At 37.8% G+C, this 18575-nt stretch overlaps 1 protein-coding gene across 1 annotated transcript in view; it reads right to left on the reverse strand.

Moving 5' to 3' along the window:
• The window catches only part of LOC139726727 (unconventional myosin-Ia-like), a 109882-nt gene that overhangs the window by 67728 nt on the left and 23579 nt on the right, over positions 1 to 18575 (reverse strand). The window contains exons 3-5 of the mRNA XM_071637721.1: positions 10488 to 10603; positions 6669 to 6763; positions 4784 to 4888 (exon numbers count right to left, since the gene is read on the reverse strand). Of these exons, the coding sequence (XP_071493822.1) occupies positions 4784 to 4888; positions 6669 to 6763; positions 10488 to 10603 (316 nt within the window). The remainder of the gene's footprint in view (positions 1 to 4783; positions 4889 to 6668; positions 6764 to 10487; positions 10604 to 18575) is intronic.

Genomic DNA, 18575 nt, shown 5'->3' on the forward strand with positions numbered 1-18575 from the left:
ATAAATAGACAAATAAATAAATAGATAAATAAAAATGTATCTAGCAATGCAGTCAATACACTGCATCCAGTTTCCAATACATAAGGGTTATTAGGTAATTACAAGTCATCAAGTACTGTAAAACATGATATATTCGCGGCATGATTTTTTCGCGAATTGGAGCCGACGGCCTTTTTTGCGGCATGAAATTTTCGCGAACTGCCACCAGCATTCAATGCATATAGTGTAGACAAGAACTTTCGCGTGCATTTTAATTTCGCTAATCTTTGGTGCTCGCGAAATTAAAATGCACGTGAACATTCCTCGTTTTACAGTAGTGTGATTCTTACAGTACGCTATACAAGTGCACTGGCCATAATTGAGACTATTTTAATAGAGAAGTATCAATTGGTATCAATACCTGTTGACTGAAACACACCACTTCCTGGATCTGTTTTGAAATATCAAGTGGCAAAATCTGAAGCTGTCTCCAATTACAGCTGACAGTAATTGCTGCAAATCATTTCTTAGTTGTTGCTGTTGTTTGTTTTTTTCAATTCAGGGAAAAGGCACACATTACAGGTATTCAATTTCTCAATGCACCAAAAAGCACAAAGTAAGTGAACAAGGAAGTCAGGAGGCTTACCTGGAAAATCATCATTTGCAACAAAGCCAGACAACTATTTTTAAAGGCATTCAAGACAGGGTCTGTTTTTTCTTTGGGGTTGTGGGGGATTGTATGGGATGTATATTTGTCCACAAATGTGGCATATACAATGTACACACAACCACCCCATCCCTCCCCCCCCCCCCCAAAAAAAAAAAAAAAAAAAAAAAGTAGGTGGCATTTGAAATAAGAATGTAACATCCCTGGGCATTATTTCTCAAATCAATAGATTGAATCATTCATGGAATTCTGATCTTTCATGATTTAAAGACATGAAGTTTCATGATTTAAAGACACACAGTATGGATAAATACACTTAGCATCTCAAGTGGGAGCCAGTTTACCACAGTGATGTCACATAATCAGTTAAATTTTGAACATCATATGTGTTTACTTTCAAACAATGTTGCTATATTTCTCCTGCTGACAAGTAATTTTGCTTGTTATTTCACAGTTTGTTGAAAATGCTGATCTTTCATTTATTCTTTAGTGATTCTTTATCTGTTCATTTATTTATTTATTTTTTTTTTTTTTGGGGGGGGGGGGATTTTTTTGCCTTCTGAGGGGCATTTCATGAAGGGTTTTGTCAGATATTTCTTCTGTGACAAACTGTTATAAGCTACTGAAATCCTTGCATCTGTTTGGCTGAGAGCAAATTTGTCCAACAAATTTGTTGGACAAGACGCTTCATAAAATACTCCCCTGGTTGAATTTCCAAGCAATATTTACTGATGCAAAGAGATATAGTGTAACTGTAAGGACAATGCTGTATACACAATACCACTTAACTCATCATACACTGTCAAGGGTGTACAAGCACATTAGTATCTGGTTTAAGAGGCCCTTTCTCCCTATCTCTCTATCCCCTTTCGCTCTCTGTCCCTTGAATATCTTCATGATTTTGTAGAAAGTCCTGCAAAACAGCTTCTAAAATATATATATATTTTTAGGGGGTTTCTGGGATGAACACCACACTTCAGGGCATCCATTGCGCAGCTTTTGGTAAGACCACTGTTCTGGCAATCCGGAGGTCTCGGGTTCAAATCCCAATGGAATCTCATTTTCTTTGCTCGTTGTTCTTTTATATCATACATCTTTCTGGTCACTTTCCCTTTTTTTGCATTAACAAAATATTCAAAAGATACATTGCTTTGGTGATACTTCACATTTATTCCTGGGTTGATTTCTGTCCTTTAGGTTTATGTCAGATTGACAAAAGCTTCTGACAACAAGAGAACTGAGAACTAGAGATTGTAATTTGTCATCACTGACAAATTAAGGTGATCCGATCTTTTTTTTAATCAATGATTCGAGTCCTGATACTGCAAAGTCTCAGCTACAACATATTAAAATCTGAGAGAAATTCACCGAAGCATAAGTAAGATAGTGCTCGATAAAGAGAGTCATGTCAATTTTCACATCTAAAAAATTCCCTCCCATAGAGATAACACGTCATAGCAAAGATAGAAAAAGAAGTACATATGACCTTTGACCCCACTTTGCACAGACAAGATGGCATCTGAGCAAAAAGTGGTTATTTTATGAAATGATCCCTGTAACATGGTCTTTACGTGTGCAAAATATGGGAAAGATAGGACATGTATTCACCAAGATACAGGATGAAACATCTATGACCTTTGACCCTAATTTACATACCCAAGATGGCGTCTGATCAAGTAGTTGTAATTTCATGAAATAATTTTCGTGACATGAACTAAACATGTGCAAAATATGAAGGTGATAGGGGCTGTTTTTCTTGAGTTATTGCAAAGAAAGTTGCAAAAAGAAAGAAATATTTCAATACATCGAAGATAACTTTAATTTCAACCAAGTTTTTTTCACGTGATCCCGACAACGTATGAAAAAACGAAGGGCACACTTACGATAGCCCTACATCTCAGCTACAACATATTAAGATCTTAGAGAAATTCACCGAAGCATAAGTGAGCTAGTGCTCGATAAAGATAGTCATGTCAATTTTCATTTCCATAAAAATTGCACTCCCATAGAGATTACACGTAAACTGGTCAAATTTGACAAGGTTACCTTCAATCCATTTTTTCGAGGTGATGTCGTCATCAAATTAAAATTGTTTAATTACATTTATGAAAGAGCATTTCATAAGCTACAACATATTGAAATTTGGGTGAAAATTGGCAAAGGATTAGTGAGATACGCTCGAGTAAACTTGAAATTTGATGACGTCATTTTGAAAATTTACTTTTTTTACTTTATTAAGAAATTTGATATCTTTTAATCATTTTATCAGCATAGCCAGCCCATGAAATGACATGTACAACTCATCACCTTTCAGAATATGTAAAGAAAATGGGGGGTCACCGTCCATCCTGACGAGTAAAATCCGATTTAAAATTGGCGGTTTTTTGGCATAGTTGCACTGTGTATCCCCATTGACGCACGCGCGGAATTTTGAATTTGACGGGCCCGTATGACGTCATATTGAGTCGGATCGACTTGAAACTTGGTAGAAATATTCCTTAAAATTTCGGACATCCGATCCGTGTGAAAAAATTGAAAATTTCTATTTCATATTAGCTGTGCGTGCGTATATGTGCGCGCGCGTACGCGTCCATCCAATTTTTTCAATTTTTCAAAAAATGCTCCATATGGTCTGAAACGTGTGCAAAAAAAATTTGAGCTGGATTTGAGCATACAAATTTTTCAACGCGCGCGTACGCGCGCGTTTTGAGATAAAAATGAATTTTGAGAATATGAGTAGAATGCGCTTGACTTAAAATATATGTGACGTAAATTTCATTGAAATATTTCATTCCATTAATGAGATATGCATGAAAATGTGTTTTCATATAATGACGTCATAGTGACGTCACGGTCGACTGATCACTATGATTTTACTTGCGCTGTCGTCTTTGCGACATGATACATATATGGTATAAGTCTGACATTGAGAGGCAATGCACTTTCTGAGCTAACCTCTGCACAACTTTTGAGGAGAAATAAAGAAGAAGAAGAAAAACAAAGAATCCGTACAGATACAGAAGGTGATCCGAGAGGATACTCGGATCACCTAATAATAAATTTCTGGGACAGACACCACATTACAGTCTTCCATAGGTCAGTGGGTACGAGCAATGGTCTAACAATCCCGAGGTCATGGGTTCGAATCCCAATAGAATCCCATTTTGCTAATTTTTCAAGAAAAATATCTTTATGCCAAACACCCTGAAACTAAGGCTGGCATCTAATTCCCCTTTTACACTTTAACAGCAAATTTTATCCGAGTGCACTCGGGTGAACCTGGGAGATATTGTAGTATGTTAGGTCTATTGGGTGAAATCCCAGGTAAAATGCCGGGTGACTTTTCAGACATTTTACCCTCAAACCATCCCCTGGTAAACTCCTGAGTGCCCCTAAAAACTCCCAGGAGATGGTGTAGTGTGAAAGGTATTGCGGTTAAAACTCCCAAGTGGGAAAGCAAAGGGCAGTGTGCCAACAACGTCTTAAAGGGCCATTTCACACATACCCCATAACATGTTCTTCCACTGCAGAAGAGCAGACAAGCTCAATTTGACCAAGAGCTCATTCACTAGTTTGAAAGATATTCCCTACAGGTACTCCACTGTTTGATTCTCTGATGAATGTCCAAAGTGATCCCCCGAGTGACAAGCGTGAAAGGGGTATTAGGCTCTCAGGCATCAACAGGTGTCAGGAATACCTCAATTAATTAGCAGCAATTGTGAACAATTGTACATTGCATTCTCCCCATAGTGGATGCCTTCCTGTTCACTGCTGTCATTCATTTAATTGTTACATAAATCAATACATCTGTCAGTGTAAAAAAAAAAATAAAATACTTGCTGTACAAGGTTTTCACAAGTCAATTTTGGAGAGGCATTGTTGATGCACTTGTAGTGTACTTTTGTTGTGTTTCTTGTTTAACCACTCAAGGTGCACTCTGAACTAGTTTTGAATATACGGAGGTGAGCTTTGGTTAAATTGGAGGACATTGCTTGCAGGAATATAAAGTATGTGAGTTTGAGTGTGTACAATTTTCTGTTATACTCTGAGGTCAAATTCAATAGATTCAAATTCTGGATTAATCGCTACAGAATTATATTTATTTGAATTGTGTATGGGATCAAAATTTGTTTTTACCTTCTAGAACCGGATTGCTCTGTAAAAGTTGCTCCTTTACTTCGTCCACATCTCTTCCTTTGCCACAGACTGCTGCCACGTACTGCATCACTATTTTGCTGGCCTCTAGCATAAAGAAAACAAAAGATATGAGGAGAAATTATGAGATTAAGATTATATGCAAACAAGTCCATGACATAATAATACTATCACCAGTTGTCATACTGGTCAATATGCTACATACTGATACAGCATTATCAAACATCAAAAGCTAAATGACGATATACAGTACTCTCTTCAATTCTCGATCAATATCATCTATTTAAAATGTCACACAAAATATGTACAACAGGTTGCAGATGGTAATCCACTGAGTTAAGATGAACTGAGAATTTAATTTTACAGTCATTACCAGGTATCAATTTCTTCTTTTATACATGAGGAAAATAATCATTAGGCATAAAAGGCTTTCAGAAACCATATCAACTTTGGGTGTTGATCACTCAACACAGTGACATGTAATAAGTCTGTTCCAGGCATACTCTCAGCTGAGAAGCCCAAAGAGGAATTACCTCTGTGGGCTTTGAAAAGTATCAATGTCCTGTTTTGGTCTTCAAACAGTCATATTCATGTATGTATGTAATGTGTGTGATAAAGAACTTGGGGGGGGGGGTGGGGTGGGGGAGGACCCTGCCTGCTCTTGCCAAACATGACTATCCTCAATATATTGGCAGATATAGGAGCTAAGCACTAAAGCTCAAAGTATTGGTGGTAATCAAGACATGCTAGCTCGAAGCCCTGGTGACGAGATTCGTGAGGAAGGATGATACAGAAATGTACTTTTGGCACACACCGACTAATGTATTGTAGAACAAACAACTGCTATAAAACTGACAAAATTGCACATCCTAAACATGACTGTGCATAATACACATGTATGCATATGCATACACACACACACACACACACACACACACACACACACACACACACACACACACACATACATTCACACAGGAACATATAATGTACAAATTCACACACCTACATGTACATAATGTGCAAACATGTTCGATAATGTTGATATGACTGAGGTATCCTGGTACCATTTGTTATAGTGGGTCCAGCTGAAGTCATAATCCCTCATCAATTATCCTATTTCTGTATGTCATGCACTCAATTAAATGTGGTATAAATGCAGGCTAATGACCCTGCAGATATATCTCCTATTTGCATTGTGCCCCTCAGTGGATAGCAAGATGAGTTTCAGTTCCTGTTTTTCACATCCACACAAAGAACATATATTCTATTTTATTACATCTATATAATCTACATTTATATCCAGCTTTTTGTTGAACAGTATTCATTTCAATACAATATAATTCATGTTAATCATCCATAAAAATATCACAGGACATTCAGTCAGGATTTGTATGTATACATGAATGATGGTGTTTAGATCAAAACTGTAATACATGTACCATGCATACATAAACATGTACCACAGTATCAGCAAATGATTATGTTGTAAGGAACCCATTTTTGAGTGAAGGATTACAGACTTCTTTCTACTTGTGCAGTAAATACAGGTCTTTGACACATTTTCAAACATTTTGAAGGAAAAGTGCATCATGACGAGAAAGGGAAAAAGACATGTGACATATGCATTAATGATTCCAGAAATGTCAACATCATTTTTTTTTTCTCTCTCTCTTTCGAATTGAATTTCATCCCACCAGGAGGCCCAATTTCACCCCTAGACTCTATATAATTGGGTCAACTGTACTGGAAGATTAGCATCACACTTTTGCCCTTTTGGTTTGGCATCTGATGACTCCGAACAGTACTTCTCCCGGCTGCCCCACCCCCAAGGGTGTGAAGAAGTAAATAGAGCAGTTTCACTTACCCGTCTTCCCAGCACCACTCTCGCCCGAGATGATGACACACTGGTCCCGACTCTTGTCCCGCATGTCCCTGTAGGCGTCGTCCGTGATGGCATAGCTGTGAAAAGTAATGTGATGAGATGGATGACTTCCTATACCAAATGGAACAGCCAAATGCAATGCTGACAGGGAGAACTTGGCCAGTGGGCATGAACAACAGAGGCTTTGTGGGGCTTCCACTGTAAACATCTATTTCACAGTCACAATGTAAAAGTATCTAAAATAATTTAATATCTTAATTTGGAGAAAACTCTGAAAAACACAATTTTTATCATTAAAGGGATACAGAATGAAATAACACAAGATCTCCTTTAAAAAAAACAATATCTCATAAAAAATTTGGGATTACTGACATGTTGATATCTTTTTTGATACTAAGTTCTGCATACCATAAATGGTGTACATAGAATATTGTAAGCGTCTGCAACCAAGATCCACTACTGTTATATAGGCAAATCTGAAAGATTAACTTGTCTTGATAATGTAGTATGCTCTTTCTCTAATAAACAATGTTTTATCTCCGCACCATCATGAACTTGTAGCATACAGCAAGAAGGGAATTATATCTTTTTTTTTTGCTAATCATTCATACACAGAAATAATGACAAATTTTAGAGAAATTGACAAAGATAACAATGTACTTTAAGATATTTTGTATGTAAAATGCTTTTGTGAGCTTGATGCAAAAATATTACAAAGTACATGTATATGGTTTACTTTCAGTTGTCTCAAAATGTCTATGGTGCTACATAACAACCACTGGACAAACATCTCTAAGAAAAATTTGAGGATGGGTTGTCATGGAGATATAAGAATTTGCTCTCATCTGTCAACTCAGAGAAGGGTTGGTATGTTTCTAACAAACCTAGACATGAAAAGGTCTACTAATCACCACAAAAACCACTCAGACACCCCATAAATATCCCCTCCCTCCCCCTTTGCCCCCTCCCATTAGGAGCCCAGCAGGGAGTTGGGCGGGGCGCTTTTAACCCCAAGTGACCCTCCTGGCTTGATGTTCCCCACAAACCATATCTCACTATCAAGTTCACACATTACTGTCAATACTGTCGGGTTTCCCTGAACACAAAGGTGCAGACAAAGGGATTTCTACCCGTATCTCTTCTAGCCATCCACAATGCTACACAAATGCAAATTGCATGTAAAACCTTCAAACTGCTTTTAAAGTGAAAACCTATACATTCCATGATCATGCAACTTTGAAGCATAGAAAAGGCTTAAATCATAACAGATGTAAGCTATTGACAACATCACATGGTCTCACTTGCATAGATGATTGCAACCAAAGCATTGTTTCACATAAATATGTAAAACCTACATATTTTACTTTTTTCTTTTCATTATCTTTGTCATCTGAAAATGAAAAGGTATTAATCGGGTTGCTTGCCTTAAATCTCTTCCTATCACCAACAACTGGGGGAGAGTTTCCTTTAATTTTCTTGAAGCAAACTTGTTCTTCCTGGTATTGAAGTGATAATACATTTCATTCATGACTGTCTACTGCTTTTCCAGTACCGTCAGTATCCTCTGTGTCTACTGAGAACTGTACTTAAATATTGATAGTTTTCACTGGGTTTTCTTTTGCCAGTCACTAGCACTAGCAAGGATGTTTCCAACATAATATCTACAAGGCCTAGACATGCATAAAATGTGTGTGTGTGTCTGTGAGTGTGTGTTTGTGTGTCTGTATGTCTGCATGTATTGACATTGTGCATGTGTTTGTGTGTCTGTTTGTTGTCCACTTGCAGAAATATTGCAGTTGCCTACGTCATGCACAGAAGACTACATCCTGAAGGAGGCACATTCCAAAGGAATGCAATGGAACAAAAAGACAACAGATCAATAGGCTCTTCTTGGAAATCAGACAGATCATCAATGTCGCCACGGCCATTTGAATGTCATTAATTCATCTCACATCTCCATCTGTATAGATGGGGTCTACAAAAGAATCAGCTTGGTATGTAATGTACATTTATATGACTGAGATATCACTTGCATTGTACTGCTAATATGTTTACCTTTGAACGTGTCATGTCAGAAGAAACAGTACAATAATCCATTCCATCAACTGTACCTCAAAATTATGTAAAATGCAGTTGGCACATTTGATGTCTCCCTCCCCCCCCCCCCCCCAAAAAAAAAAATGCCAGTGGGAAATGGTAGATTGGTTAAAGGGATACAGGGGAAATCCTTGGTTTATATCCTTGGATTAGCTTATATTTCAGCAGTTTGATTGTCACATTGTTCAACAGGTTTAGAGCATCTTTCCTGCACACGTGTGAAAAGAATCATGTGAATTAATGTCCTCATGCCCTACTGATAATTTTTAAGCACATAATATCCACAGCTATGTGGATATATTATGCACCACAATATATGCCACCTCACTCAGACATTTCATTTCTGGAGTTTGTTCTCAATACATCTTTTTAAAGCAAAATCTGGAGTCAGAATACACCTTCAGCTATTCCAAACCAAGGAGGTAGCTCCTTGTTCTAAACTGAGCTTACTGAATGTAGGGCACCTCCTCATACAAAGTGACAGACATATCAACATTAGTGTAGACACACAAGATAGAGCTATTAAAGGTATCAAAGCTACATCATAGGCAGAGCATAAACCAAACGTGTTACAGTTGAAATACTTCGGCCCATGGGTAGGGACGTAATCCCTTTAGCAAATTAGGGCCATTTATTTAATTTCCCAACTTTAATACCTGTCAAACTGTTGAAGAAGGAGTGTGTTACATGAACAACAAAGAGGTCACGAGTTCTACGATACCTTATTTTGTATTTAAGACAGTTCACATGATGAGGGAAACACAACACAATACAATGATGATTAGTCTTTTTAAAAAAAGGTTATTTTTGTAACACTAAGTCCCATTGTAGATAGCTAAAAATGCATCTTATAAATGGTGCAATAGCAATTGAATGAATGCAGACCATTGCCGTGCACAGCCTGTGTCATAAGGCGACATAAAATTGTTGCAATTTACCATAATTGCTCTTGAACTAGACCAAACAGTTGTGCACATTTTAGCAGTTAACACCAGTTGGTAGCTGTAACCACTTACAATGATTATATTCGCCATGGTAACTGACAGCGCAGCAATAAACTAATCAGCTGCTAGTGTTTTAGTCATTCCATAATAGTAGCTTCGGTTGCTGTAAGTTATGACGATGGGAGATTTTATTTCTCTTACGATACACGGACTGTTGGTTCTCTGCAAACAAGCATCACTCCAGGTTTGACAGCCTGCAGTCGAAGCGATGGAGCACTTAAACTCCAACGCCATAGCGACACAATTTATAAATGCTTGTTGATTGACTCTAATGGGCTTTATCAGAGAAATTTAGATTATTGCAATTTCCATAATGGCATTAAGCATATGCTGGATTACTAAAAAAAAAAAGGAAAACCCGTATCAGTAGATGAAATTGTGATGTGAAGTCTTTATGAACATGCACACAAAAACATATGGAAACATATGTACACAGATAGACTAGAAGGAAAAAATCATCATAGTTCACTAGGAAGTCAGCAGTACTGTAAAAGTGGACATTTTTGCGCATTTCACACAAGATGAAACTAGCACAAAAATAAAAGCAAGCAAATTTTTAGTTTGTTATATGTGATACTATTTTATAATTATGATGCCATGCAATTGAAAATGCACAAAATTCATCCTTTCTGATCATGTGACAAATTACAATGCATGAAAATGTCCACTTTTGCAGTATTATAAAGTTAGTGGCACTCACATGTGTGGAGGCAGTTCATACAGGTTCATTCCTCTGTACTCCATGATCTTTTCCATTGTGTATAGGGGCAGCTTGCTGTATGGATTCACAGACACCACCACATTCCCAATGTATGTCTGCAAATTAAGATATAACACAAAGTGAATATTAGAACAACTACTTCCTCAGTCAGCTAATTTCACAGTCAGCTCAAATGAAGTACTAATGTATGGGTTACTTCTTGGCAGCAACAATCAAAAGAATGACAGTGTTGACTATAAAGTGATTCTGAAGTCTCAATAAAGTCATCAAACTGCCTGGAATTAAAGGCGCATAGTCCCGGTATTATAGAGGGCGCTCTTGATGATACTGCCGATCACCGTTAGCATTGATACGAAGATTGCCAAAGTTGAGCTGTCATCAAGAGTAAAGCGCGTAGGTGTTGCTTGGTAACGTTGCCTTCGTTGTCTTCTCTGCGCATCACGCAGTCTGTAGTAATGCCAGGGTGCGTGCATATGTGCTTCTTATTATGACATCACAAAAGAAGTTCGCTAAAGCTGCCATCCCCCTCAGCCAAATCATGAGCCGAACTGTGATCGGACCACAAACTACAGTGGATTGGACTTCTTCGGACTCGGGGGAAATGGGCCAGAGCGTAAGCGCTAAAGAGGAGTCGATAGCGTAGGTCTCTATAGGAAACTTGCGCCGTGCACCCGCGTACGCATTTGACTAAACCACCGGGACCACATGCCTTTGCCTTTGTGCCCCTGACTGGTATGTTTGACCCAAACAGCATTATGTAACATTCAAACATTATAATTCCTCATCACTTGGTTTTGAAAAATGACAAATTCAAAATTACAATGAGGCATTTATCTGTTTTAAAGAATTTTTTAAACACTAAAATGTTTCATACTTGATATTTCATCCAGCTTCTTTGCTGAAAGCAGTAAATTCACATGAACCCCCCACAATGTTGATGTATCAGTAGGACGCCATGTCACAAAAACTCTCAAGTGTCCAATTGAAGTCATACCTGTCTCTACATTTGTTTGATTTTGTTCAGATTTCACTGGCCCATGTCTATTTTTCCACTCTCTTGTTTCCTTGCTTTCAGTTGAAAAAAAAAACACACTTTCTTTTTCTTTCAGGATGGGGGGGGGGGGGGGGGGGGGGTTAAAACTATTTCAAGGAATGTCTCAGGATAAAATTCTCTTCAGGTTTTATCCATGTAAACCATAGATGTCAATTCCAGAGACCCAACCATGGGAAGAAGTGTGTGGGAAAGAATTATCTCTGCTGTTTATGAAAGTGCCTGACTTGTAAGGTTACTGATGTGACAGAAAACTTGGTCTGACTATGAAAGTACCACCCCAAGGCAAGATAGAAGGTATCATATTGATTGGCAGGAAAAGCAAAAGGTCACTGTGATCAGAATTCCCTTGAAGTATTCGTACAATCAGCATCCATGATGATGCCCACACTTGAGTGGTTTACAGTTTATGAAAATTGCCCCATGATGAAACATGTTCAGAGACATCATTAGTGCTGCATTGTGTAAAGTTCGTATTACCTACACATCCACGGCCATGGATATCATTTCATCATCTGGTGACTCATACTTTGCATATTTTCAGGTTATGAAAGGTTATTAAAGATGGTTATGAATATTGCACCATCTTGTTGCGACATGGATCATTCATTTACCTTCTTCTTCTTTTTTTTTTGGGGGGGGGAATTACTTCTTTGCCGAGACTCCCCACAGACTTATTAGTAGGTAAATTAACTAGAAACATTCTCAACAAAATTCAAAGAAATTTCATTCTGTCAGCGTGTTACTTGGACCCCTTTTACAGGGCGGGGTTGGGCCGAGCCGCGGCCGAGCCCAGCCTCAATTGCGAGGCCGGGCGTTTACACTGAAATGAAGGTGGACTCGGCCGCGGCTCAGCCGCGGCCGAGCCTCGCACTGTAAACGGGGTCTTGCTTTCACCATTATACAAATCATATTTTGCCACTTGGGACAGAAACAGCCTAAGACTTCATGAATTCAATTTTCAAATGAATTTAAATTTATGGATGTTTTTTCACTTGAAACTACCATCATGTCATTCAGTCACTCTTTTTTCTCACTGCATCAAATATTCTGAAATACCTGTTTAGTTAACATGAAATATTTTTTGCTGAGTTGGGCATCCTTATCGAGGCATGCATCTAATATAAAAAATTATGCCAAAAACAGCTCTTATCTATTGATTATACTAACTGTTTTGACTCTTGGGTGAACCAACTTTTGAGGCTGCATCATTGGAAATCAATGACTTTTTATTCACTCATGAGGACAACATCTGGCAGACTCTACATAACATGTGTGAGCAAGTGTGAACAGATGTACACTTCGCCTGAAAATACAGATGTGTACCACAGATGTTTCACTGAGGTATCAAATGTAATTTTTCTTTTTGGTCATACAACTGCATGCCGGCCTGATACTTTGCTTCTACACAAAATTTTACTTTAAAATATTGCATCTTCAAATTTGTGAATACATGTGTGTGTGGTTGTAACAACATTGCTGTTGTGTTAGACATGAAAAAATGTAAAATTCCATAACCATTTTTATGTTCAATCATAATAATAACTTCTTCTACTGTTCTTGGTTTGTTTGCTCTCACTGTTTTTACTATATATAGCCAAATTTAACGCTCTGGGTGCCACATCAGTTTATCGTCCATAAGTATGTGCATGAAATTTGCGCACATTTTACTCATTGGCACGGAGAAGGTTAATATGCAGCGAAATTGCACTTTACTCATGATTACATGCTCTACAGAATTTTTCACACCACCAAAGACTGCACAAATTTTTCCCACATGTCTCCTTTTTGTTTGGTTTGATGGCTAGCTGATGATAACAATGTCATTTGGTATCTCCCTAACCTTCCTAGACATCTGCCCTCCATCAAAAAAAATTATAAAAATAGAAAATCCTTGCATTCATGGGCAATTCTGAGAGGAAGATATTTCTGAAGGAAAATGAGCAGCAGAGCCATGTGTGCATTTACCAGTAAACCATACTGAAATCGAAGCTTCATCTAATGTGTGTACAACTTCGGTGGGTTCCTCGACGCCTTTCAGACGACACGCGGTTTCCGCTCATTTTCAGAGCACGATTGTTTCGCGACTGCCAGATATTAGAAGTGATAATCACGAAACCCCATCAACATGTAAAGGTCAGAACTATTCTAAGCACAGTAAAAGGCCACATGAATAAAGACTCCTCTATACATTGTATCTACAATGCAAATGAATTCGCACCATGCCTACATGTACTGTTGCCAAGCCAGAGAACCTTCCCACCTTCCATTTCCCTGAAATATTATGCAAATTATTTGATATCGCATCACAGAAATATGAATTTGAAATTTCCCACATGTGCAATCATATATTTTGAAGATGGTTCATAAAGCTCAATCTGGCAAGTTCATTCTTTTTTTCTTCATAAAACCTACGAACCTACCATCTCTGCAAGCTTGCCTTTTGCATGAATTTGTCCTTTCCAATAATATGGTGATTTTGAACAAAAAGTTTCGTATATATACATATTTATTTATCACTTTTTTCCATAACTGTAGTGGTCAAAGTGTGATACTAGAAATTAAATTTGATTCGAATTAGTTTGATTTCATTTGATCTGATGATTATGAAGCTAAGAGTTCATAAAAGCCGCACATATCTATAGCACTCTACATACTCACCATCTAAACAAAGTGTTGTTCACAGTATGTCTTGTTTTTTCTGTTGCTAAAAACTGACATATCTCTATGTACAGTCTTCTGATACAATTGTGTTACAGTTAGGACCCAATACTGAACCCATTTAACCAACTTTTGTATTGAAGTTACAAAAGCAAAGATGATGACAAGAGTTTCTCGCTGGAAAAATAAAGTGTCTTATCTTTTCAACAAGCTTGCTAGAGCAAATATTTAGTGAATATCTGTAAACATTTATAAACAATGAGGTTAAGCTGAAGTCATTAATGTATCCATGAATAAAACAATCGCCTGCCATGCAGTTACGGTCTCTTATGAACTATTCAGCTGTTTCTCCCAGCTTTTCCCACTGTCAACCATATTATGATACATTGTATAACAGACGGTATGGCAGACAAAGTGGAAGGGGATGAAAAAAAACCCAGCAAAACAAATTAGTACTAACCAAATATGAACACACATTGCACTGTCAAGAGACAGAAAATTCTAATACGAAAGTTATCCCAGTGGAACCTACTTTGACACTGGTAAAATAACAACATTTCAGCATCAGTTTGGTCATGACCAGTTTGTAGGTCCAAATACAATTTGTCAGTGTATCATTCAATTGATTATTCTAAAGACCCTCTATTTTTTGACATACAATGTACATTTGTATGACTATGCTTTTCCTTGTATAGTACTCTTCAACAACTATAAAAAAAAGTATTTTTAGACAATACTTAAGTTAATTAACTTCTCCGTTTGAAACTGTATTGACAAAATAATGCCTTAGACAATCTTCAGCAGAAACAGAAAGTGAATGTATGTCTTTACAAAAGTAAAAGTAGTACTTAGGCCCCTACATTGTATTGATAATAAATATGATTCCAAAAGTTGAGTAAAAGGCATATGTCACACAAAAAATGAACACCCTATTGGGTGGCCATTAAAAAAAATTATATATATATATATATATATATATATATATATATATATATATGCACGTTCAAGGGTTCCTGTGTATGTGCTTGTCTTAAATACAATATACTTCAGCTGACATTATACTTCTTACTTGAATTTTTCAGCTACTAACAGCACACATTCCTTCATCACTATAAACAACATTCAGAAGTCACATATTTTCATATAGATCTCCCTTTTTTGGCTTCCATATTGAATTCAAAATGACCATACGATACATGGCCCCTCTTCTTCTGACAAGCCTGTCACTTGCTGAATAAAACTTGCATTTGAGAGGTCCATTCATTGACTTGACAGCACCAGTGGTGGTCTAGCCACCTAATTAAATTTCCCCCCTAATGCCCAATCGATGTCAGGGGCACTACATGTACCTCTGTCAAGATCCTGGACCGTTTTCACACCGGTCAAGTAACATAACTGCAATGCTGAATTACAATTAAAATTACAACTAGAAAAGCACTCTGAGAGCGCAGACCTCAACCAAGCAGCTACTTTCCACCGATGATCTTGCTCTTCCCAAAGAGATTTTTCTCCTCTCCACCACTGGGGAAAAGTTCTTTGGGCTCTTCCATAGAGATCAGTGATTTCCACCCATAGGTATACATGCTGAAAAATCGCCCGATTTCCCAAATAGAAGCCTTTGTTATATCATAAACCCTCAGCTGTGCGGCGCGCCTTGCCCTAGGAGAAACTAGAGCACGCACTTTAGCGAGTGTTTGAAAACCTCAAAAATGCGCAGCTTGAACTCCCAAGTTCATTGACCCTACCTGTCAAAATATAAAAAATCCTTCATAAATTCCCCAAAAATTATCGGATCACTACCAAAATTTAATCATTTGTTACTTGTGTCATTCTCAATCTTTCCTGTAAGTTTCATCAAAATCCGTTCCCTACTTTTTGAGTTATTTTGCACACGGACAAACAAACAAACAAACTAAAAAACAAACAAACCAATGGTAACGAAAACATAACCTCCTCCCTTGGCGGAGGTAATTATGATTGGAATTGTCATCCATACACAGGACGGGGGAAGGCTTCGCAGATTCTGAGGTTTTGAACTTCAGAGTAAGGAAAGGAGGTGTGGCTTCTTTCTAAGTTCCTATCAATCATTCTTGAGTGTTATGTGGCGCACGCTTTGACTGCAGTGTGAGCATTTGAGGAGTGCGGTTTCTCTGCAAAAGTGGTTGAAGGGTCACCATAAGCTCCGCCCACCAAAACATGATTTGGAGGTCAATCTGTACACACGACTGTTTCGTTCCATTATATTCTAGAGAATCTGGATTGAAAAGCCCTTCCACACCATTATTTGAATCATGATTGGGATTACGCTTCAAATCACCCTCCGCGATTCCAGTGTGCATAGACACAGCCAAAATGTATCATTTGAATCATGAGTCTAGTGATGCGTCATTAGAATCGTGATTCAAATTACGCACTCTTGGTTCGTGTGAAAACAGCCCTGGATAAATCAAAATGGATGGATGACTTCCAACCTCTTTGCTTTTCACAGTGACAGATACAGTGTCTAGCATGTACTTGTCTGAGCTGGGTCTTCTACAAGTTAATCCCAGCAATTAGTTTGCCCTGAAAGCACTAGTTTGTGCCTTCTCTGTTACCCCCCCCCCCCCCCCCCCCCACCCACGGAAGTACACACTGTAGATCATGATTTAAACACCTTGACTTTACAGGTTTGAAAAGTTTAAGGAATCCAAGATAGATCCTTTCCTAGCTCCACCAATAATGATGTACGTATGAATTGAACTAGCATATTTGTTCCATTTTGAAAGACAGAGTAGATTGAATGATAAATTTAAGTTCAATAGGATTTTCAAGGTAATACAATATATGACAAGTGCTGCAGGTCAAATGGTGATTATGCAACCTGACATAATCCTCCTGTAATTAGTTGCGTTCAGGCGACAGGCCCTAACCTCGAGGTTAGGAAACCTTGAGGTTAAGCTCTTGCCCCCTAACTACCGGCATGCGTCCACATGACGAATCTTAACCTCGAGGTTACTGTAAGCTCCTGCCCCTTTGAGTACGTTGATTTTTGTGTCCACATGGTGCTTAACTATAAGTGGGACCCCCCACGGCTTGTGGTTAGAGCACTAACCATGAGATATCTCGTGGCTCTTAACATCAAGCTAACCTCGAGGTTAGCTATTTAAACTATGAGTGCATCTACACGGTCCCTAACTACAAGCTTAAAGGACAAGTTCACCTTCATAAACATAAGGATTGAGAGAATGTAGCAATATTAGTAGACCACATCATTGAAAGTTTGAGGAAAATCGGACAATCCGTTCAAAAGTTATGAATTTTTGAAGTTTTTGTGCAGTAACCGCTGGATGAGAAGACTACTGCAGTCTGTGAATAACTTAGATGTCACATGCGTACAACAATATAAGGAAAATAGAAAGAGAATTTCACAAAATGTCATGTTTTGAAAAAAGTACACATTCCCCCCAACTCGTTACCGACAAATGTTATGGGTAATATTATTCCCCCTGCCTTTAGAAAGAGGCAAGTCAAGTGCTCTTTTATTATGCGAAAAAAAGTGAAAATATGTTGAATTTTCTTTACATTTTCTTTATAGTGTTGTACGCATATGACTCACAAGCTGTAGTAGTCTCCTCATCCAGCGGTTCCAACACAAAAATTTTAAAAATTCATAACTTTTGCATCGATTGTCCAATTTTCCTCAAACTTTCACTGATGTGTTCTACTAATATTGTTGCATTCGCTCAATCCTTATGTTTATGAAGGTGAACTTGTCCTTTAACCTCGAGGTTAAGGCTTGCCGTCTGAACGTAACTATTATGTGCCCAATAAGTCTATAATCACAATGATTGCACATAATGAATAATGACTCTCCTACATTAATCACATTTCCTAATCTAATCAACATATTATGAACTGCATGAGCAGGCAGTGTGGATCAAATTTCCTTTTGAAACCTAACCTGATTAGGTTTTTCAATAATTAGAAATTTGTGATACTTGATTAAAGTTCTGGGTACAAAATTTCTATGTTAAATGCTAATGTGCACCTCGTGGGAAACAGTTTTGGTGAATGCTGTTTCTATTGACACTTGCCGTTTTCTTCAAAAGCTCCTTCTTACCTCTCCTCAAACTTTCTCTGCATTGAATAGCATGCACTGTAACCCATTTCCAAGCTCAGATTGAATAAGTATCATTGGCAAAAAAGGGGAAAAAATCCTCGATCTTCCCTGAATACCTAATCTTCTTCCCATCACATATCAGATAAAAGTTATGTATCTTTTCAAGAGTCAATGCATTAGTCTTAAAAGTCTTAATACTGCAATATGTCATCTATGTGTGGTATCGTTTTGAGAGTTAATGAGTGCCTTCAATAAT

Source organism: Diadema antillarum, unplaced genomic scaffold (assembly GCF_040938485.1).
Source record: "Diadema antillarum isolate AM-2024a unplaced genomic scaffold, OU_Dant_1.0 seq00000097_RagTag, whole genome shotgun sequence".
Lineage (NCBI taxonomy): Eukaryota > Metazoa > Echinodermata > Echinoidea > Diadematoida > Diadematidae > Diadema > Diadema antillarum.